At 42.5% G+C, this 24,529-nt stretch overlaps 1 protein-coding gene across 6 annotated transcripts in view; it reads right to left on the reverse strand.

Moving 5' to 3' along the window:
• Positions 1-12,962, reverse strand: part of CLTCL1 (clathrin heavy chain like 1) — a 34,735-nt gene extending 21,773 nt beyond the window's left edge. For all 6 annotated transcript variants that reach the window (XR_014616599.1, XM_084217539.1, XM_084217537.1 and 3 more), the window contains exons 1-3: positions 12,742-12,962; positions 4,324-4,531; positions 10-278 (exon numbers count right to left, since the gene is read on the reverse strand). Coding sequence is in view for 5 of the 6 variants with exons in the window: in XM_084217539.1 (XP_084073665.1) it covers positions 10-278; positions 4,324-4,531; positions 12,742-12,783 (519 nt within the window). In the remaining variant the exon portion in view is untranslated. The remainder of the gene's footprint in view (positions 1-9; positions 279-4,323; positions 4,532-12,741) is intronic.
• Between the last annotated feature and the right edge of the window lie 11,567 nt (positions 12,963-24,529).

Here is a 24,529-nt window from a genome sequence, read left to right on the forward strand (position 1 = left end):
GGAACTTACCTGTGCTGAAATTCCTATCAGCAGCAGCCATTTTTGGTGTTCATCTGTTCTGTAATTGATGATTTGGCAGCCTGCAAGACTAGCATGCCTATCAAACATCTTTTGGGGTTGTGATTCTCCCTCCATGCTCCAGTGGTACACTGCTGTCTCTGTCACCAAGGCAACTGTATTCACAGATATCCATTTCCAGAAGATCACTTCCTCTGCCATTGTGTGGGCTTTCATTTTACTTTTCATCTCAATGTTAAATATCTGAAGTGTTTTCCCGGCTAGTATGACAAAATCCAAGAAACATCACAGATCAATTACCACAATGGTCATCCTGTAGTTCGCCCATTTACAAGAACCCAGTTTAAGCCACCATTCCAGTGGTGTTACAGACAGGGTTAGTGTCCTGTCACATCTCAGTCTCCTTTGACACCTGACTCTTAACAGAATCCCCTCTCCACCCCAACACTTGTACCATCCCAAAACCAAACAAAATCTCCTTACGGACACTCACACAGACATTCCAACAACTGACAAGCACGGACACTTCATTTACTATAAGCTGCAGTAAAAAGACAATCTAAGCTAGAGAGCTTGTGTAAACTCTTGTGCTACCAGTTGGCAGCACTGGTATGCCAAGTTACAGATGTCTAGTAGATGTCACTCAGTATAATTAATAGAATGGCTCCACTTTATGTCAATTTAGTAGCTGCTGTAGATGACCCGAACTGAGTCAAAGAGAATGAGACTTGAAACAGTTTCAGATAGGCAAAGATCACAGCTCCCATTTTGTTTTCCTGTTGGATGAACTGCACACTGAACTAGATTGGCTTCATATGACAAGTATCTACTGGAGAGGACAATCAAAAGTTCAGAAAGACTATAGGAAGGTTTGGAGCTTTAGGTCCAGTTAAGATTACTTCTTCATGATTTAGGAAACTACACTGCAGGTTTAGGCTTGATTTTAGTAGTCCTTTTAAACAACCAGAAGCCCTACCCTGCTAAGTAGGCTTGAAACCAATGCTAATTGAACCAAACTATAAAGAATAAGGGAATCAACTCCTTTCATGAAGTCAAAGTGATGTTTTATCTTACTGCAGATGAGACAACTCAGCTCCAGGAATATTCTTTTCTGTTCATAAGACACCCACTCAGACTGCTGGAATACTGGCTTGTAATGCCATTATTTCCATCCCCATTTCAGAAGTGTTTCCTGCTAGTAACACTTGTGACTGCCAAACTGGGAGATGTTCGCTGATAGATAAAGGCTGCTGGCCATGGAAAAATCGTATTCAGGAGTTATTAATCCCAAGTTAATATGTATCTTGAACAGCTCTATAATGTTTTAGCATCATTTATACATAAATTGATTATGTTAGTTTAATGCAGCGCCAAGAGACAATGCAAGACTTAAGAGCTATCACATGCAGCATTTGCTGCCTGGTTTAACAGCATTGAGAACTGTCAACCTGATTGACAACATCCTAGGAGAGCTTGCTAGCTTCCCTGGGACCAAAAGCAGCCTGCTAATGAACACTTTGCTCTGCACATGCACTTACTGTGTTAGACAGATGCAGCAAGCCCAGGCCTGTAAACTGATAGCTGGAAACAGTGTATTTACTCTCTTGGACAACAATTTGTCCAGCACTGGCCAGGTGCTATCAAAGGATGGATTTTCAACTCCCACAGTGTGCAGCCTCACATGCAGCCAGGACAGAAGCAGTTCTGGAAGGGCTCTGGTCACCATCTAAGCAATCCCAGTATAAGCACACAGAAAAACTGCTCTTAAGGACAGATTTCCTGAATAGGAAACAGTATGCCTGTCCTAGGTTTAAGAACACAGGAGAAACTGACAAACAGCTAAGAGCTCATGCTTGTCTCTTTTCTAGACTAAATTTGACTATTATGTCACAGTTGGAAATGGCTTCTACAAGCTTCACTAGGCAGTTTAGCCCTGGATGCTGGGAGCTGCAGAAACCACTGCTTCACAACTCCCTAAATGTGGCAACATATACCCAAACTTCACAGTAATTAAAATTCATAGTAACTAAACTATTAAAAAATTCTGTTATTTGGATTGAGAAAGGATCTGCTATACAGTCATAGTGAGGGCAAGTGTGCTTTTGAGTCTTATGCCTACTTGAACACTTTATTAGGCCAAGATTTGAGACAAAAAGACTGAAGGTTTTTCTGATCAAACTACCAAACTGGTGAATCTATTTAGACTATACAGATGTAATCAAGTAAGCAGATTTGATTTTTGAACATCAGCACAAGAACTTACATTACAGTTGACTGGAGCATGACATTTCTCCATTACACAAAGAATGGAAGCACCCTCGAATGCTGCATTCTCCACTTACACCCACTGCTGAGCACTCCCAGTACAGAGCAGTGCAAGAGGACCAAGAACACAAAGACAATGCATAAATATTGGTACGCCAGGAGAATGCCACATGCAATCCAGAAATGAAATTGTGCATACTGTACATCAGCTAAAATCAAGAACCATTTCATTTCTTTTTCTGAGGGTGGGTTTCTACATTTATTGCTCAATAATCCTGGGATTACGAGCAACTGCCCATCATGGCACACTGAGTCACAATATGTAACCATTTTGACTATTGAAGCCTCACTCGATCAGCAGGGAAAAGTCTGGAGTGACAGACTGACTTAATCCATGTCTTCAGGTTATCATGGACAACATTATTGGTTAGGTAGCTCTATTAACCCTCTTTTCTACCCAACCTTCTGATCACTAGATTTATTTATAGAGGAGATCATTAAGTTTGCAACACTTGACAACACAACTTTGCATGTCAACATAACATCATTAACTCAACCTTGTCGGTTCAGAGGACGTATTTACTCACTCTGAATGGACAGAACAACACTCCTTTTGAACAAGTCCTAACTGGCAAGAATAAAGCTATATTCTTTGAAGCTGATGATAATCCATTTAGTTAGTATATTAGTTTTCAAACCTGATTATGTAGTTTCCTTTTAAGAGGCAGACAAAGCTCTGCTAGTGTAGAGAAGGCACTTTCCTTGCCAATACAATCTGTTTAAAGGGGTCCAAGATAAAAGACAGTAAACTCATAACAGATCTGAATTTTTTTTCATTATTATCTTTACCCATACCCAGGGTAAGGCAGTCCTTTGCAAGATGCATAACTATCACTATAAGTGAAGTCAAACATTCACTTTAGTTCTCACCTGATCTGAGTATAAGCCTGAGATCAAAGAAGAGAAGTTAAAGGTTTTGCACCAGTTCTGAGGACAGTTTCTTGGACCCCCAAGTAATTTCACCATCATTTTTCACAATAAAAAACACACTTAGGCAGAAATGAATAGCACACAAGACATGCTAGCAGGTCTCTCATAAAAATATTGCAACTTCATTTTGTCTATCAACTGTACTTCCATCACATATACACACAAACATTAAAAGCACACTCTCCTCCTTCACTCGGTACAGTCAATAGTCAAAACAGCCAAATGGTTAGAAACAAGCCAATGGAGAACATGATCATTGTAATACCAGTTGAGGATTAAGATTCCCCCACCTGGCCATGAAGTGAACTGTCAAATGGCTACCTTAAAGTTCAGTACTTTTTATGAGATGGGACCATTCTGTACTACCAAACATACAATGTCAGGACAAAGTTCACTCACCATCTGTTTAGATAAGATGCAGGAAGAAAAGTACATAGTCAGTAACAGTTATTGAGATTAAATACCAGATGTTGGTCATTTGAGAAAAGAGCCAGACATGAATTAAAAATTACTTCTTTGAGCTCTGAGTGCTACTTAAAGGCAGTAACAACATCACAGGTAGCAGTAAGCAAAGGTCTTCTAGCTGCAAGACCTCATGATTATCAAACTTAACACGTTTGTTACGTTCAGACTTTTACACTTACTGGCCATCCTTATAACATTTTTGTCACATCTAGTAAAAACTTCAGAGCTACAAGAAAGGGCCAGGACAGGGCAGAAAATATGGCTTTACATCCCTATTCATCTACACAAGTGTCCATTACGTTTACGATACCTGTTTAAAGGGAAAGTATACCAGATGCTGACCTGGTCCTCAGTGAGGATAGGAGGCTGCAGTGCCAGGTCCAAGCAACTCACATCCACTTGGAGGAAAATCATCCATAGATTACTGAAAGATCTACTACACCAAAAATACAGCATGCAAGTTCAGGCCAGAATTCTTATCCTCATATACATTCTTCTTAGAAGGTTTACATAAAGTTTTAAAGCATTAATAAGTAGTACAGCTAAACAGTAGTTTTCATACTGCAATCATAAAGGGTGACTCACCTTTGAGTGCTATTACTTTAGAGGCTGGATTCATGATGGCACTTTCTGCAGAAATTGGACGTCTGATGGGTGTTGTTGGATCACTCATGTCAATTATCACTACTTGTGCCTGCTCCCCTACTTTCTCCCTTATGCAGATAAACTTGTCAGACTCCATTGTTAGGGTGCTGAATCCAATGTTTGCTGGATTAATGCCCAAATTTTGGAGCTAGAAAGACAAGAAAAGAGTACTTTATTATCCTTCCCATGTTGAAGGTCTAACTCAAGCCTCTATGTCTAAAATCTCCTCCAGAAGGAAATGCAAGACTGACAAGTTTCTCTGACTAGAGCGTACACTACTGAACTCCGATTTATCTTCTGAGTCTCTTTGTTCCACAGGCAAAGAACTACATAATTGTCAGCATTCAGGTCCTAAAAACATTCTGAAATTGTATTATTGATGCAAACTAAAAGGAGTTTTAACTTATGTGTTTATTACTTAACCTGGTTCTAGTATGTGATAAAGACTACACCAGCAGTAGCACCACTATTCCAATTTTAGCAAGGCTGGTAAATTTGAAGTTCAAAACTTAAGTGGCAGAATGACAATGTTCAGCATCAGAGGGTAGTACAGAAAGAATCAATCAGCCTTATGCAACCCCCTCCTAGCAACAGTGTAGAAGGAAGTCTACACAGCAGGTCTCAGTTGGCCTACAAGTGGACTTGTTCATCTTACTTCACAGAATACCTAATTCTTACCAGTGAAAGGTAAGAAAGATGTGTTAAAATAAACAATCATTTAATCTCTCCTTGCCCAAGATGTCATGCCATTAGTCTCAACAACAAAGGCAAGGGTTGTGATGCAGGCCCCTTCCAGCCCTACATCCAGCTCTAAAAACATAACTTGTGCTCAACCATACAATAGTAAACACAAAGTAGTTACTCTAAATGTAACCTGGAGTCATTCTCAGCTGCCAAACAGACTCCCCTGCAAGACAGCTATGTATATATATAATTTTAATCCTTTTGTGTTAACTTTATTTCCACTCACTCTCAATTTCAGTTAACAGGAGGAGGTGGTAGTGAACAAATATCACTGTTCCACCGGTCCACAGTAAATCAGATTTACCTATGCAGCACAGCATCTGTAAGCTGCATCTTATATAAGTGTAACAAGCCTGAGTGCCTGCTTTATGCCCCAAAGTGATGATTTTCAAGCACAGGAACTGCATCAGCTTCACTGAAGCTTCTCAAAGGATTAACCTATACTGCTTTTCAGTGCACTGCAAGTGAAAAATTACTGCCCTCAAGGAGACAGAATAGAGTCTACCACCAGCTTCACTGAGTCATTACACTGCTTTGATACCTACCACCATGAGGCTCAGACAATAGACTACATCCCTTGGGCAAGAAGTCCCATGATGGCATCACAAACACTGTTTTAGTGTGTTTGAGCTGGGTGATCATGGCTTGTTACAGATTCTGTAATGCTACTCACTAAATCGTAAATTGCATATGTAACAGAGATACCTCTAAGTGTGATGTGTCAGGACTGTGCCCAAGAATGCCTCAGGAATTGCTTGTTTTCTGTTGAGCTGACTAATGAAGAGCTATTCAGCTCAGTAATTGCTAATCTCAACAGACTCAACTTTCAGTAATGTAATATAAGCCAAATGTACGAATGCATAAAAAGACATTTACTCATTCCCATAAGTGTTTATCAGCAGAACTGAGAGCCTTTCAGCAAACACCTCGCTTCGGGAGTAAATACTTAATACACAACAGTAAACTTCAGCAGGTGCCATTCATTCCAAAAGAAAATCAAAGTTTAGGCACAAGGTCATCAGATCATGCTCGTACCCAGAGTTTTGAAAATAAATCTAACAGGTAGGTGGCTAATACAGGCTTCTGCGTCAGGAAGGAAAAGTTTTCATATGAAGACGACCCGTGTACCTTTCATATGTAACACACAATGTTTTAGCACCCAATAAACATGCAAGTTGTAGCTCCATCAACTTCTGTGACCTTGAACAACAGAAGAATAAATGATAGGCTCTTAATTCCACCTTTCTTACTTGCTTGCTCTACACCAGACAATGTCCACATATTGCCACAAATTACATGCTCACATATTTGACACTTAAGCACTTTGATGCTGAGTATGTTCTGAGTCCATCTGCCAAGAGACTCATTAAGAGTCACAAGAGTAGTGAAGAGATTTAACTGCAGCACAGCTAAGTTCCTAACTTGATTTAATTAATCCAAATTCAGATGTATTTCCAGAGTATTGAAGCAGAAACACAGCTTTTTCAAGGTCTCTTCTCAATTAGTGTGCTTCAGTCTGACCTACTCTTCAAGAGACAGCCCCCGGACACTCATTTTGCAAAGTGAGAACCTTGAGGCATTTCCTTGAAGTTCAGCTTTAAACCCACCATTATTCACTTCAAAGTCTGGTCCCTGTTGAAGAAAGCATTTTGGGTATCTTTACTAAGACAAGTACGATTTTGCATCACACCCTGGTATTAAAATTTCCTGCTTTAACATATGATAAATTTTAGCAAAGGCTTCAGAAAAGGTAGTGCTAAATTGTGCTTGAGTATCACTGCCATCGTTATCATTAGGGAAACCTGTCACATCTTTTAAAGGCTGAATGCCAGAACTCCCTAAAGGATGGTCATGTGAATACTGCAAGCCTCACTCAATGACGACAACACTTCACAGTTTAACAGTCTGAAAACACTGAAGACTGTTCCTACCATTAGGGGAACGGTATGTATCCTCCTGAGATATGTGAGGCACTGTAAGAGGCATATTTCTTACTGACTATACAGAAGAATATGAGCAGAATCCCTCTACCATCAAATAAAGTACAACAGCCAGCACCACTTTTACTCTGGATAGGACAAATCTTCTACGATGATCTGAACAACGATGATCTGAACAACATTGTTCTAAAGCACCTTCCCCCGTTCCTCAAGAATAAAATTAGTATAACTTTATTACAGGAGGTAGCAAGCACTTAGCTATGTATCTCAAAAGGCCTCAGGTGAAGATGCTACAGGTCATTACTGAGGTTTATATATTAATTAGCAAATTTTCAGTTTATTTTCGTAAAGGAGTGAACAGGCCTCTTAACTACTACTACTAAATTTTCATTTTTTATTATGCTTCTTAGGCAAGCAGTACCCTCTCTCAAACTAAGGCTGTTTTCTTCTGAAAATAAAGATTCACCACTACACAGTCATTCCAGACGTATTTATTATGATTTCCATGATTCCATTTACCATCATTTCCATGATTTCACCCACACTTTACTTTTGGGTAATCCAGTTAAGCCCCTCACCAAGCACCCCCATGTAGGTTACAGCAAGGCTTGCTGTAGGGGAAAGGGTAACATTCTGTTCCACAGGTAACAGCCTAATGCCTCTCCTGCCCTAACACCCATTAGCTACACACAGAGCATGGAACCATTTTCATTATCAGGCTGAATGAACCAGATAAACAAGGATTTTTGCTTCATAGATATCTAGTACTACTACAGAGTGCATTAGATACCATAAGACCTTCAAGCATTTTATGGATATTGAGAAGTTACTGACATGGTAAAGATTAACATGTATTATTTGTTTCTCAACATGAATGAAGACACCAAGCTATTCAGGACGAAAGACCATTATTAATATGATATTTAGTCTTTCTCTGTTCTTTACCAGCATTGTACCATTTGCTAAGAAATTAAGTCAAGATGTCATTTACACAAGAGCTCTATTCAATATTGAGCTTTCTAATGCATTTCCCTTACTGTGAAGTGCAGCAATCCAGGCTGAGCCAGCACAGACCAACTCAGATACCGACATCTCTAGTCTTCAAACTAAGTCTGTTTCTCTAATGGGAAATAATTAAGTCTTACTGTCTAATACTGACACTCCAGTAATACACTCCACTACCACCAGTAAAATACTGGAGTCAGAACTCTGTGAATTTACTATATCTTCAGAGTTTAGTGTAAGTATCCCAATTCAGCTTCATGCCACATAATTCGAGCATAAATGCTTGTTAGAGCTGATCGACTATTGTTTCTAAGGCCATTAGAAAAGAGTTAGGCTTGGACAGAGGCTGTATGGACCCAAATAAAAACTGCCTGCTAAAAGCTCTGTAAGCACACATCTTTTTAAACGTAATAGAAACCAAGAATGCAGTAATAGTTTCCCATAACTATTACTCATGTTACTACATAAAGCTCTAATCATCCCCAGTAAGGATGTGCATGTAATTGTTGGACATTCCTGCTCAACTGCTCACCCTCACCTCATCTCCTGCTATAGTTCCCACTTTGACAGCTGAGGGACACCAAGGAAGTATGTAAGACCTAAAACATGCAAGACCAGTGGTCTGAGCTGCAGCTGCAATTAGGCTTTCATCTACATTGACAGTAACTCCCTACACAAAAATCTATTTCTCTATGTTTGTGATGAGGATTGAATCATCTATCAAATGAGTTAGCACTACCATGTGCAGGGCACTTCTGAATCCAATGAGCAAACTTAGGCTCTTCACCGAATAGCTGAATCAAGACAATATTTAGCTCTACCTTTTGAATACAAATCTAAAAAGTCACTTAAAGCTTGCAAACATTCCTGAGTGCTTCTTAAGTGCACATGTCCAGCCAAAGCAAACTTATGAAAATCATCCAGCTCAGTCATGCCCATTGCACAACAGATAGTAATTTTTAATAAGACAAGTCAGACTATCCAAACAGAAAGTGGTTTTGTCTTGAAAATGATGGAAATCAATCTACATCCTTTATGCTCAAACCAGGATATTTGTCAGTGCTGCACCAAGATGTTGAGAGCATGTCATGCACACGAGTTTTCTCACAGTAGCTGGCTGTGCTCAAGAGGCTGTATCAGTTACTGAACAGGCAGCAGAACTACATGTCTGTGCATCGAAGGGATGATGGCTCCAATTTTGGAACCCGAGATCTTGCTTAAGCAACAGTTTTCCCCATAGACAACTGAAGATTTTTGCTAGTGAGAAAAAAGCTCAAAGAGGCACAAAGAGACAAAAGCAATGACTAAGTGAAGGAAAAGTCTAATTTTAGATCAGGAACACTTTGTACACTGGATTTTAGTAGTACTGCTTCCAGTCTATCTACCAGTATATTTGGTCTTTTACTGCACTTCCATTGTAAACTACAATTCCCTTGGAAGAGTTCAATCTGGTAAATAATTTATAATTCACTGCTCCAACAGAAATGCTGGAATTAAGAACCTGATTGAATCATATTAGCTTAGGTAGTATGCACAAGTAACTCACTGCAGCAGGACTTGGCATAGTTTGCACTGTTGCAGCTGGGCAGTCACCAGACAGATAAAAACTAAGTCCTTGTCTTACTCCCCTCCCCTGCTATGGAACTTAAACTCCAATATCCTCTGGGGAAAAAATGAGCAAGATGAAAGTTCTTTATGAATTTGTGAAGACTCATAGTGACAGAGTTCATATCTAAAAATAACTGTTCAATTGCATTAAATGGAGCTAAACAAACAGACTGAATTCCTTCTACCACAAGACCTGGATATCTTTTTTTCACTGCAACTATTCTATATCTTCCAGCTCACACACGACTTGAACACATAAGCTGTAACAACTTCAAATTTAACATGCCCTGTGACTGGCAGTTACTCCTCCTGCACAGGCTTGGAGCTACTACAGTTAGAAGGATGATCAACATAAGACAAAAATGAGCTGCACAAAGAATGTAAACAGTCTGCTTGATCCCTAGCACTCCTCCAATTCTACACGGACCAAGATCACTGTTTCACTTCACACTACCATTTATCCACTTCCAGCAAGAGAGAGTGGGAGAGAAGCATTCAGTATTTAGCACTGCAAGTTATGTTTAGCTCCTTTGGAGAGCACTTTCTGCATGGTTCAGTTCTTCTTTTAGTAAAGTACGTACAATTACCTTGGGAAGACACTGAACTTAAGGGAAATAATGTTTCATCAGCAACAGGCTGAACTTGGAATTAATTATAGCACTAATATTCTAATCACTTACAGCTGTATTAATTAAAAAGGCTACAGGTAGAAACAGTACACAGATTGAATTAAGGCACAGAAAGATCTTACAGCTTGGGATCACTGAAACACACAACAATTACATGGAATTTTAACTTTTTTGGCTTTATCATAAAGCAGCACAGTAGATTTACCATATTAACTTAAAATACGATAATTTAACCATAGTCAAGACAATTACTTGAAAGGAATGTTGGGGGGGGGGGGGGAGAGAGATTAATCTGATAAGGCTAAATATGTGTGACAGTGTAGTATTATGAAAAGGCCTAATGTTTTCACGAATTCTCTACCAGACAACAAGCACCATGTAACATTAATTTGTGACTTTTGATTCTAGTTTACAGCATCCAGTGAGTTAGAGCTGATATAACTGTACTGCAGATATCCAGCCAGAGCAAACACTACGAGTTCCTACATTCCTTCCATTTTCCCTCCCTATTTATCCCACCATGTAGGGACAACTGCAGAAGCAGCACGAGGAGGCTACTGCATGCCTACTCCCAGCTACTACTGATTTCAGTCTGACTTTAGCAGAGTACTGCTTTAGGGCTTCTGCACTCAACCTGGGGGAGAAGCAGGAAAGAGTGAATGCTGAAGAAGTTTGCTCCTACATGGCCACCCCAGGGTTCTCCCTGCTCCTCCATGCAGCTTTCGTGCTGAGAAAAAGTAACTCAAGCACAGGTTTAGCCTTTTCAATAAGATCAAATTGCTTAAGAGCAAAAAATAGAGTATGACTTCAGTACAAAACCCTTGAAAAGGAGGTGGGCAGGCCCCTCACCAAAACCTGAGGTAGCACAATGCTGATATTGGCAGCGCTGCAAGATGCACAACACTGGTAATCACAGAAACAGTCATTTAACATGCAAAGCAGCACAGGACACCTCTTGCATATTAAGTGGTATGTCCTCACATTGCTATTGTATAGATCAAACACAATCAACAGCACTGGTTATGCTTGCCAGTTTTAAATGGTAAGAACTACATGCTCTCTAAAAAGAGTCTGACAACAAAATCACTTTGATCCCAAGTTTCTTACTCAGACAGCTTTTCTGCAGCTCTTATGCCACTATTTGAGATTACTATAATCACTGCTAGAGTGGACACTGGCAGGGAGGGGGTGGTAGAATTCTTCACCATGTTAAACTCTCCTAACCCATGAAAATTCAGAAGACACAGGTCTGTCTCCTCCCTTGGACAGAGAGAGATTAGATATTTCTGGAATTCACTCTAAATACTGGGGGTTTTTTCTGGCTAGAGCTCCTCCTAGGGTCACCAGGACAGTTCTTCCAGTTGAGCAAAAAAATACATACCAAAGGGAGCTGGAAGTGGCCATTACCATTTCCCAAGCTGAAATGCCCAGACTGCCATGCAGTCCACACTGGGGGATGATACCTAGTTTGTATTTTGAAATGGATGACCGATTTGACAGAAAGGGGCGGTACAGCGACAGAAGGATGACTTGCCAAGTCCACTTCCTGTTCTCTCATTCATTTAGCAAATTCCTTTAATTCCTGCCTCAAACTGCACGTTCAGAGACTGCTGTTCTCTCACTCCATTTACAATCCTCCCTCGCCACCAGGTCACAAGGAAACACATAAACCGGTTTGTCTGTGCTGCATCCATTAGCTATGGATCTTTTCCAATGCTGGCGTTATGGTTTTCACAGGATATTAAGAACAGAAGCATGTCATTCTGGGGGAGGATTTTTTTAATATTGTTATGTTTGGAAGGAGGGACAGCGGCTGTGCAGCTTCCAAGTCCAAATGGTTTCTTGCACCTCATCTCACCAATTTCCTCATAGCTGCACACAAAAAGAGGTTCCCAGGAACCTTCGCGATCCAGAGGTTGATGGTCGTTTGGGTGAAAGGGAAAAACCACAATCCGCCTTCAAGACTGCGGCGTCCACCCAAGCCGAGGCGGGGGAGCGCCCGCGGTGCCCGGGGCGAGCAGCGCGGCTCCAGCGCGGCGCCGCCCCCTCCCCGGAGCGGGAGGTCCCTCAGGCGACGAGTGACTCTGCACAAATCGCGGCCGCTCCGCACGCCGCGGGGACGCAACTCCGGGGATGGAAGGATGGACGGACGGATGGATGAGCAGCAGCGGCAGCTCAGAGTCCGCACCGGGGGCGAGCTTGGCCCCGCACGCCTTCCCGCGGCGCACAGCGGGACGGCGGCCGCGCTCCGCAGGGAAGGAAGGAGGGGACGGAGAAGGTTCCCCCCCCGGTCTGGCCCCCTCTCCCCGCCCTCAGCGCTCCCCCGGCCCGCCTAGGCCGCAGCTCTCCCTCCCCCCCCCCACCAAAGACGGGGTGAGGCAGAGGAGGGGGACCCCAACCCGTGCCTTTTCTGCCGCCCCCCCTGCGCTCACCTGGAAGTGCTCCTGGAAGCGAATGGGCAGTATCTGGGCCATGGCTGGGGGCGAGCTCCCCGGGGCAGGGGCGCGGGGCAGGGGCAGGCGGTGAAACGGGGCGGCCGCCGGTGCTCCCCTCACGGCGGCGGAAGCGGCGCAGGCGCGGAGCCCTCTCTGGGATGGCGCCCGGCGCGCCCGCCGCCCTCCTCGGCCTCAGTGCGGGGCCGCTCACTCGCCGGGATCACTCCGCACCTCACCAGTCAGGGTCTCCTCAAATAGTCCCTCCCTGCCACGCTTTTTCCTCCGCCCATCGCCGCCGCCTCTCGCCCGCCCTCACCCTCCCGCCTTCCTCTGCCCCGCTATCTCACTCCTGCTGAGGGCAGGGGCTGGGGACGGGGCTGTGAGGAGCGGGTGGTCCCCGCCGCGGCTACGGCCAGCGGAGAGGGGCGGGAGGGGTTGTCAGAGTGCAGGTATCCTTCCGCTGCTGCCACACACGCTCACGTGACGCGGCCCCCTCCCCAGCTCCCTCCGGCGCTGCCCCCGGCCGACCCTCGCCCTGGCCCGGGGCTCCTTCTGACCCCTCCTCACACCGAGCCCCCAGGGCTCCTCCCGACCTATCCTCACACCGGCCTTCAGGGCTTCTCCCTTGCCTTCCCCACAGTCGCGCGGCGGTGCCAGGGCAATGCTCCCCTCAGCGCTCCGGGACTCCCGCCGGAGCTGAGGACTAAGACGGGGAACACCCAGGACCTGCCTGGTGGGCACTGGGAGCCGGGAGCCGCCTGCCTGGCACCTGCCGTAGTGGCTGCTGTGCCAAAGTGCGGCGCTTCTCCTTTGCAGCCCCAGAACCCCTAAAGGCATCGGGTTCTGGCTGGGTCAGATGGTTGCTCTTGGCCCACCACCCACCGACTTATCCCAGCACTATGTGGGCTTTGCTCCCTGCAGTCATGCCCAAAGGTAGGTGAGGGGGTTTATGACCAGTGAGCAGCTATGAAAACCATCCAACTGTTCTGCCCTGTTCAATTTCTAAATAGAAATAGGGCGCCTTCCCCAAGAGTTGACATTGTGAGTTGGAAGCTCTTCAATAACCGAGAAGTGAAGGGTCCAACATGTAAAAGATTCATCAACACCTTTTCTTTTTTTACTCTACCTCCTAGTCAGCCCATTAGCATTAGATGAGGGAGGTGAAGTTAATGTTAGTGCTATTATACTTCTCCTAAATTACAGTAATCCTTTGAGGTGGAAACAGCTGTAGTGGTACTGGCTCCAGCACTTTTATCCAGAGCATTGTATTGTTCACATTTTCCCAGAGAGCTCAGCTCTGGGAAACACAAGATTATAGGAGAATCTCTAATATAAAGCTGAACAAAGGACCCCTGAAGACTCAAAACCAGAGGCAGATTAAAACAATTTCATATACATTACAATTTAAAACCTCATTATTTTCACTTAACCTCATTCATTTTTAATACATGGGAATTACCAAAACTGGGTTAAGTTTCCAAAGGGATAATAGGCATGGCTTGCTGAGACACCTGGGTTCCTACTGGCACACACAGTCACAGGCTGCAGCCACGGGGATCCCTTGGTGAAGAATGGTTCGCAGTGGGACTGAGGAGACACTGAACAGCCCATTGAACAGGTAGGTAGGAATGAGATGCTGCTAAAGCCCCATCCCTGCAGAAATCTGGGATCTAGCTCTCCCCAGAGGACTCAGGATTTGGGTTATGCACCACAGTCTGGTCTCTCAAAAGAACGAAGAAAAACTGGAGGTAAGTGGAGACAACCTCTATGTGGCCCAAAGGGGTTTGAGTAGCATCTGCTCTGTAGGTTTGTTAGTTGCAGTTTAATTTTGGTGGGTTATGAGTTTCTAAATGAGGGCAAGTGAGTAGTGCTGCAGAGACAGACTACCAGTGGGACATCAGGACATATCTGCCACCAGCCCATTTTGGTACAGTGAGCATGTTCTGTCAACTTCCCTCCCTCACATTCACTTTGTGGATGCTAATTCATTACATCTAGAGCTCCTATTTTTGCTAATTTATATCTATTTCTTAAAATAAAAAAAAAACCCAAAAAACCAAACCACATATTTTCATTATTTATTGTACAAATTAAGTAGTACCTCTTAAGTAGTGTGCATAGTTAGAAGAGATATATTTTATATTATTAATATTTTAAAGAAAATTGCAACAAAAAAGCAACATATTTGTCTCTGAAATATTTTTATTATTAAGAATGCACAAAAGTCACTGTGTGCTGTGTGCAGTCTTAGTAGTCTGGCACTCTGCTGCCATGAACTAGAAAGATCACTGGCTAAGGAAACCGAGGCTCTTTTAAAGTATAATTAAAATTAAAGGTCTATTATATTTATTCACTCCAATTTTAATAATGTAATCCGTCATGCCCACTCCCAGCTGGCCAAATCCTAATTACAACATCCCATAATTTCTGTAGTAAAATAAGCATTTCACTTTATGTAAAAGTGCTTTGCCACACTTCTGTCTGCTGATTTCTTTCTCATTTCTACCATCTTTGCCCTGCTGTGTTTAAATATCTGTCCTTTATAAGACCTGGCTTTGCTGATCCCAAGGGTTGGATTCTTTGCAAGTGTGATTGGCTCTGAAGAGTAAGCTTAATGTGTTGGACATGTTGGCACAAATCAAAAAAATAGGAAAAGTATTTTGCCATCTTTTCTCCAGTCTGCAGCCTACTGAGTTTCCACAGCTAAAGAAACTGACCTCTGTACTGTCAGCTGTGTGCATGGATGTTTTAACTGAGCCTTTTAACCTTGTTTTCTATATTTAGTTTGTGGTCTCTCAATGAAAAGGCACTACTGGCCTTATTTAAGGTATTTTTCCTACAGTCTATAGTCTGTTAAAAGGGAATGTAAAAGGTCTCTAATGATTTGCTGTGTTAGTGCCCCTGTGATTAGCTGACAGCTACTCTGTTGCTCCTTTATACAAGGCAGAGCCACAGCACTCAGCAGCTGAGAAGGGTGTAATCCCTAGCAATCCTTTAACAATGCAAATGGAAAAGCTCCTAGTAAATGTTTTTCTATTTTTTTTCAGAAGTTGATCTCATACAAATATTTGGGTTTCTGGCTCATACTATGGATGGCAGCCTGATGCTCTTTTTCCGGTGTTTGAGAAGAGCTACATTCTTGTCTTGGAGGGGCTGTTATTTACATGGAAAAATGTTGTATGTATGTTCCCAGTCTTCTTCCCATAGAATCAGCCAAGGAAGTCTCACTGAAAAAGCAATGTGCATTTCTCCCAAAAGTTTCTCTCAGGTTCTTGCTCAACAACATTCGTTCAAATCACTGGTTAACTGCGCAAGTGTTAAATTTCCAAATGTTTGGCCACTTTCCTGTTTTGATTCAAGAACGTAAAAAAGTCACTGGCACATCTTCTGGCCTGTATGAGAAAGCATCCACTACAGGAGACCTATGTGAGTGGGAACACCCAAACACTTGGAGTGTTCCTCAAATTGCAGCTCCAAGAAACAAGAAATCTGTGGGTTGGACTTGCACATCCTTGTGCATGATCACTGCAAACTGCTGGAGAGCTGCTGCATGTGGCAAAGCACTGAACACAGGATGTTGATCCACATCTGTTCTCAGCTGAGTGCTGCCTGGCACTGTCAGAGCATCAACGTTTTGCCTAACAGATGAATGCAAACCTTAGGAATGCTGAATCAGCAGTCACAGCGCAGATGTTTTGGTGCAGCAAAGAGAGAGTGTCACAACAACTCATAAAGTTCTGATTTGGTCTCTCGTGGAGAAAATTTGCATTTCATGCATCTCAAGGCCCTCACTGACTGCTCTGTTTGCTTGAGAATCCAGTTTGAAATTGTACTCCTTGTTTTTCAGTCCACACCCTTGCTCCTTGGACTCCTTTGCAGCTGGTCTCCTGGAGACGGCGGAGTCTGCCCCTTTCCTTCCCTCTGTCTCTTCTCTCCTTCCAGCAAACTTCTTGCTGCTGAGTCAAGAACTGTCTTCTATCACTGTCTGCCTTCCAGAACTGACTCCTCGTACATGTCCCACAGTCCTTAATTTTACTGCAAAGCTCCATTCAAATAATGCTCTTTTGGCCTGGAATTCAATTATCCTTTTCCATCTGTTCTTACTGAATGTATAACTCTGGGTCATGCAAAGCACTCTGAGACTCTGGATGAGTTTCTTCTGTGGTTTTTGTAAATCATTGTGCAAGCTCCTGAGATCAAGCTAGTAAAAATTGTGATGTTTTTAAAGTAGTTATTTGAAATGTAAAGATTGTGTTGTAGAGTTGTTTAATATGTAATTATTTCATGTCTAATTCATTCTTTGACAAGAGAATGGTGTCATACATGCTTAGTATTTCAAGACAGTCCTGTTTTGGTGGATTTTACTCTTGACTTATCACTTTATGAATTTACTTCAGTATGTGAGACTCCGTCCTGTATTCCCTGCACATGAAAGCTCTGCTGGAGATTGTCATCTCCATCTCTCCATCGTCTCCATCAGCAGAATCTGATAGCATTTAGTGTCAGAATGAACAGGAGTGTCTAAAGCAGTGCAGGCTGGAGGTCTTTAGTTTCCCCACAGAGAATACCATGGTGATACACAATTTCCCTGCAATGTGCAAACAATATACTTGTCTTGCCTTCCAGGAGCATTTCATTTGAAGGAGCCATTTCTGTTCATGAACAGAATGCCAGCATCGATACTCTGCACATTTGTAGAGTTGTTTGCTCCTCCCTGGGCACTGGTGTTCTTCAGGCTTTGCAACTCAGGTGCTAAATTCCTTGCATGGCAGGTTCTTAGCTGAAATTGCAACTCCTCCAGCCCAGCCTTGTAAAACCAGGGGTGTAGTGGTCAGTGATGCAAAGCTGGATAAAGGGCAGGGGAGTCAACATCTGCCTTCAAATTACTGACAAATGCATCAGGGCTGCATCCTACATCAACCTTTTTAGAAGCTGAATTCCTCCAGAGTGTTTTCTCTGGCAGCTCATTCATCAAGCAGGTAGAGAGTGAATGTGTTCTTTGAAAGGATGAACAACGGCAAGAGATGAGGTAGCCCATATAAATCCAGCGTGCATCTCTTGCTAATTTCACTAGGTTTGGAACAACAGAAACCATGCTATGTTTGTATATAGACTAAGTAAAATTTTAGCCTAAAGGATCTGATCCTTCATTACCATTTAGGAGCAGAACTAGTCAGTGTGCATAAACAGGGGATGAGAAAGGGCTGGAAAGGATCTGAAGGGGTTTTCTGGTTATCACAAATGTCCTACAGCCAGGCTAGTATTGTCCAATTGCAGATTAATTGGGTGATCTGAGAAATGCTGAATATATAGTTTCTAAAGAGTATTTACAATATATTTCCCAATCTCCTACTCCTGGAAAGAAGTACTCTATAAATTCATCACTGAGAATTTCCCCCATCCTCAGAAGGAAGAAGTCTCTATGAGTGTCCTTTTCCCCACCACAGTCAGTTTTGAGACCATTGGCCAAGTTCAACCATATGTGATAGAGAGGAATGAGCTCAAAGATACTGGATTCCAGCAAGTTTCATGAAAACAGGCAGCCAGAATGGAGAGACTTTTATTTAGAAGGAATGGCTGAAGTGGGAATTCAGCTTTTATTGGCAAATTTATGAAGCAGTCAGTGCAAATCATGAAAAAAAAAAAATCTTTGACCAAGGACAGTACCCTCTTGAATTAATTTTATTGTTCATGAAATATTTTTGTTCCCTTTCCTTATGCCCAAATTCCTGCTTTTATATGAATCTGTACCTTTGCATTAGCTTTAAATATGGGTTCAAAAATCCTCTCCCAAAACCACCATCATTTTCTGAACTGTGTTCTCCCCTTCAAAAACAGGTTTTTGTTAGACCATGTAATGCTGTTTTATGTAACACAAAGGCCCTGGGTTTTTTTTCTATCAGCTTATAGGACTTCAGGATGCTGAAGATAAAAGTCGCTCTCATTTTTTTATTCACTCCTGGCTTTCTCTGTCTGAAGTTGTTTATGGAACAGGTTTTAATGGACATTGTCTGCATTTCTTGCTCCCTAATGATATGTATGACCTGAATGTAACAGACTGGCTTTTCTGGAACTTCAGTCTTAACTAGAATATTCAAGATACAAACACAGGACAAAGATATTTCCCAGAGAGGTTGGAAAATCACACATTTACTACCTTTTAGATTACTGACAACAAGCAAGATGGCTGAGCTGGAATAAAATGTAGGTAAGCACAGGCTTACAGGCTGGAAGTCCTCATAATGAAATGTCTACCTTAAAAAAAAAAAAATCCTACTAGTGCTCAGTGCCTAAAAGGCAGAAGCAATACCTAAGCACTTTGCAACCCTGTCACTAGAATGAATTTAGATGACACAAGATGAAGACAGCCGTGCCCCTTTATGCCAGAGCTTTCAGTGTAACTGATGCTACTTGTGTGAGGGATGTTGAAAAGAGGGAGGAAACCTGAGCAGAGGCCTTAACAAGCACCAGAGGGAATTTACAATGCTGTCTTTTTAGAGTATAATTAATCTTTTTAGAAAGATCTTCCTGAATTTAAAGAGTATTTGGTACTTTCTACTTTTCTAAAGGCCTGAGGGATGCCCTGAAACATAAAAAATTACATCATATTTTTGGCAAACTGTGCTGTTCCAGATATGTAGTGTATCTTAAGCTAACAGAAAAAATGAAAGGGGAAGCATACAAAGTTCTACCTAAATCATTTATTTAGCATTTTGTTGTCATGTTTCTTTGCAGATTTTTGGTCCTTATAATGGAAAAAATGTGATCTAATTAAGTACTAATTTCAAAAAGAATATATGACAGTTGTTATGGAGCAGCTTTTAGTTGCCTCCTTCTTTCTATACCAAGCCATACTGCATCCAGGAAGCAAAGGGATTTCTACCCCCTGTGCCAGAATTTTCCCTCTTTCATCTTAGCTCTCCACAAATCATTTCCTCCAACTCAACCAGAGTCCAGTGCTTAAAATTCTGGATGGAGTAAGGCTGGAGCTACAGCACAGCAAAAGTGAGCAATCTTTGTGTGTTTCTACCCATATAATGAAGACTGAAACATGTTAATAATAAGCAGCTCTTCTTTTGTTTCTTTGGTCAGGCTGGAAGAGGCAAACTGAAGAATTGAAAGAAACATGTTTAGTGTTAAGAAATAAGCACTTTCATGGGCCCCAAAGATCTTTAAATATGTGCATATTTCTCTTCTAGCTCAGTATGTGGCTGAGACAGCCCATGATATGTTGCCTGATGCAAGAACTATGTTCAGTTAATGCATATTGCCAAGTCTGTGTCTGCAAACAGGAGCTTGATTTGCTATGTCTGGGCTGTGACTGGTCTTACTCCTTCACAAAGGCAGCAAAATAGCAGAATAAATAGTAGAATACAGGGAACTCTTGAGTTTTTTGATCAATTCTAGAACAAGGGTGGTCAAATCTAGGCCATAGGATTAAAACACAGCCTGAATCCACTCTCATTTGTGACATAAACATTTTGGAATGGTCTGTCCTTTCCCAGTCCACCCACTCATGTCAAAAAATGATGTGGTTGGATGTGCTGATGATGCCAAGGTCATGGTCAGCTGTGGGCAAGGTCTGGTTAGGCAGGGCTTTCTGAAGTCCTGCCTAACCAGAGACCTGTGTGTTAGACCTTTTCACTTGCGTGTTACCTCCTCAGCTGCTGGGTTACAAAACAACAAGGCAGCATCTATTACACTGCTGATCTCAGATATCACTTCCTCTGTCATCTCCATTCATAGTTACATATGACACGCAGAATTATTTTCAGCTCTACTTGGCTTGCAAGTAATCCAACTTTGCAGCTCCCCTCTGGATTCTGTAGATACAACAGCAGGAAGAAGCCACCTTTTGTCCCCTTGGGCCAGGAGGACATGCCAAACATCAATGTGGGTGTGTTCCTGAAGAGCAAACTTCTTTCTGTAAGTCTGCTCACAGACTTCATAATCCATCTGTTTTCTGTAAAATGCAGTTATTTACAGCAAAGTTCACTTCACAGTACAGTAGCTGCTGTTTATGTTGCTATTTCTGATGAGGCTCAATATTGTCTATTTTTCATTCTATCTCAATGCTGCCTTTAATTGCCTCTTTCCAGCAGATTTATGTATTATCCCTCCCGGCTGTTCACACACAGACTTCCCCTAACTTGGCAATCTTCCAGTCATTCCGTACTATAGAGGTACTAAAACAGCAGAGCAGTTGATGAGAGTTAAAATAAAACTACGTTATGTTGTACTGCATGGCCTACAGCTGATTGAGCAACGGGGCAACAGAGCGTCCGAGACTCATCGGAAGTTCTCTTCCTTCTCTTGATTTCTCATTCTATACTTTTGAGCAGGTACAAAAAAAAGGTGCTAGAGGCTTAACAAATGTATCTTGAAATGTTATCTAATGCCTTTATTTATCACTACTCCAGGGAAGAGTATGATGGAATTAATGATCCCCTCAAATCACAAACGAAAATTGTTCTCACAGGAATCAGCTTCATAACCCTGACACTTGAGACACGTGGGGAAGCAGAGACATTCCCTGGAGATCTACTGGGGTCATTAACACAGCCAGGCTGACTCAGCAGTGCATCTTCATGTGCCCAACTGCAAAGATAAAAGGAAACTTAATGGTTTTAATGTGGTGCTCAACATAAATACACACCTATTTCCTAAATAAGTACATTCCTAATTTAAGGCTCCAGTGTCTTGCTGTTTAATGCACCCAGACCCCACTGCTCTGTGATTGCCAGTAGCTGCTGGTGTCCAGTAACACATGGAAACCAGCAATGTGAGGCTGTGTCCCACAGAAGAGCTGCTTTGGTTGTGCTCTTCACCCTTGCTCACTTGGGCACAGGTGAAGCCCTCGGGCTCCTGGCAGACTGCCACTGTAAACCCAGCACAGCTGGTTTGAGTGGAGAGTAAGGCCTCAATATTGCATTTCAAACAGTGATTAGTAAAGCAGGTGATTGAAAAAAAAAGATGTTTGTTTAGCTTATGGAGATTGGAAAAGAAAACAGCTCCAGGAATCCAGAGCTGGAAATGCTACAGCAGTCGGGTACATGGAATTCCTCTGAATTCCCTCCACCTTTGGCTGCAAGGATGAAAGTCTTTCTCAGACAAGTGCTCAACCAGCAGCTGAAATCCAGCTCAACAGAAAGCCATTCAAAAGGGTCAAGAGCAAGGATTCATGCAATAAAATAAATACCTGGAGATGGAAAAATCTTTCTCCATTTTTCCTCCCACACGTTTTGGAATTATTGTGCCAGGAAATTATTAAATCACACAAGTTTCAGTAATGAATGTATTGCTTGGATGGCATGGAAAATTGCCGAGGGATATAGCTTAAGGAAAATAACTTTCAAAGTCACTGACAAAAGATCAGGTAGATAAGCAGGACCACAACTTATATGGACTTCTGAAATAGTACTGGTATGGGAGGATATTCTTCAAATTAATCCAAGTGAGCATTAAGAGGAGGCATGTGCATAAGAATCAGAGGGATCTTTGTTCAAGATTTTCTGCTGTCATTCAGCACAAAGATTGCCAGGAGTATTTTGGTTTAACTGGGAAGACTGACACCTAATTAGAAGTGGGACAAATCAGAGTTGCTCAAGCACTTCTGTATCTAGAAGGCCATTTTTAATTTTTGAGCAGAAGGCTACATTTGCAGTTCCAAAAATGCCAGTTCAGGAGTTCAGGGCATGCCAGAGTTGTTCTGTGTCTCAATAAGGTTGGTGCCTTCATAAGAGGCCCCTCACAAGCTTGTTTTCTCACCCGCACTTTGCTTAATGTTTCAATTCAGTTTTAGGTCATTTAAGAAATATTAACCCATCACTGAATTATTGCAACAATGAAATTTGGGAAAAAACACCATATGGTGGTACAGTATGTACTGATGAATATTTTCTGCCTGTCCCAGTCACACCTGCACAGGGAACATGTGGAGAAGAGGTGGGAGGTGGCAGTGGCAGTTTGGCTGCAGCAAAGTGGGCTCTGCATTGTCACTGACTGTGCCTGCCTTGCATTCTGGGCATGTGCAGGGAGGATCCCAAAGGTGCCCACAAACCCTGCTAGCTCCTATCCATGCTGCATGACTGTATGGAGCTTTGGGAACAAAAATAAATGCCAGAAATGTCAACAACCTATAACAACAATGTACAATGAAGCAGATAAAATGACTCTCAGGTCTTCTCTGCAGTGCTGTTAGCAGCCTATATATTTTCAGGGTGGAAAATAATCTGGAGTTGTCTGAATCTCCATCAAAATCCTGCCTTTTAAGAGTTCTTGGCTTTCCCTAAAAGTCAAATTGTAAGTAGTAAGTCCTTGGGCATTCAGTCCTGGCCATCCTACTTGGATTATTCCAGGAGAAAAAATACAAGCTGACGTCATTCCTCACAAAGCTTTCTCTATGGGCAGGTCGATGCAATTTGGTTTCAACCTTTGCTTTATTACATGACATATATATATCAAACTGCTGGATTTTTTGGCTGCCTCTCTGCCCAGTCTTCACTCAAAGAGGGAAGGAACATACTGTCATTGTCATCCAAGAGGATCAGTGGGCCAAGATGTAAACAGGTTGGCCAATCCAGGCACAAGGAAATGGTGGAAATAGAGCTATCAAGTTAAGACTGAAGACCTAAGGTTGGGAGCACTGGTATGCAGTAACCCAGCATTGACATTACCATGGATCTTCCTGGGAGCCAAGAGCAGACTGCATCACCACCCTTTGCAGTTGCTTCACACAAGGCAATTCCTGCAGGAATTTTTCTTCAAAGGCACCCAGTCAACAAACACGACATGCAAATAGACAGCACAGAAATTCTAAGAGAAATTTGGGGCTCAAGCTGTAAAGCAAGCAGGTCAGATTTTACTACCAACATAATTTAAACTTAATTAGAACTGGCAAAATCAATACACCAATGAGGGCACACTGAGGGAAAAGTCCTCCTTAAGCTATATCCTTCCCATGGGTGGAGACTGGGTGAATTTAAAGGATGAAGGAGCAAGGAAGAAATTGGGAAAGACATTGGAAATGCTCAGTGACAACTGATTTAATAACTTACCTAAATGTAGGGAGAGATTAGAAGTCAAGATTGAAGAAACCCAGTTTACAAAATACATAATGTAAGAAATGTTGTGAAGTAAAATCAAAGGAAGTCAAACTGTAATTCTTCCCAACTGCCCTAACATGTTAGATCTGAAATTATAACTCTTTTGGGCAGTGGCTCCCACTCTAGGGCTGTCAGTACCTGACATACCTTTTCCTAACTCTCATCTTTCTACACTGGAGGGTTAATGCCCACATGGAGGGTGGCACATGTGCATGGCCCTGGTGGCACACTCATACTCAGCTGCCCTCACTGACCCTGGCAGGCTGTGGGACACCCCAGGGCTGGCCAAAGGTTTGTTCAAGTGACAGAAATTCAGCAGCTCCTCAGAGTGCTGGCCTGGGGCAGAGCTCAGTGCTGGCCAGTGACTGCTGTCATTAACAGAGAGAGCAGATTTACAGTTAATGTGGCGGAAAAAGGAGTCCTCTTGCACAGACATGCCAAGGAGGGCCACTGTTTTCCACAAAATAGGCGCAGCTAGAGCTGGAAGTCCATTTTCTAGAAGGTTCTGCCTTGCCAACAGCAAAGTCACAGTCCATCTAGACTTTTTATAGTGGAGGCAGGGCTGCACAGTCACAGTACTTAGCAAACCATGCCTGGCATTCAGGGATCTTCCTGATTTGGCAGCCTGTTTATTCTGGGGCACCTCCCAGCTTGCTTTCAACTAAAACCTACCAGTCCTT

This window comes from Fringilla coelebs (assembly GCF_963513975.1).
Source record: "Fringilla coelebs genome assembly, chromosome: 17".
NCBI lineage: Eukaryota > Metazoa > Chordata > Aves > Passeriformes > Fringillidae > Fringilla > Fringilla coelebs.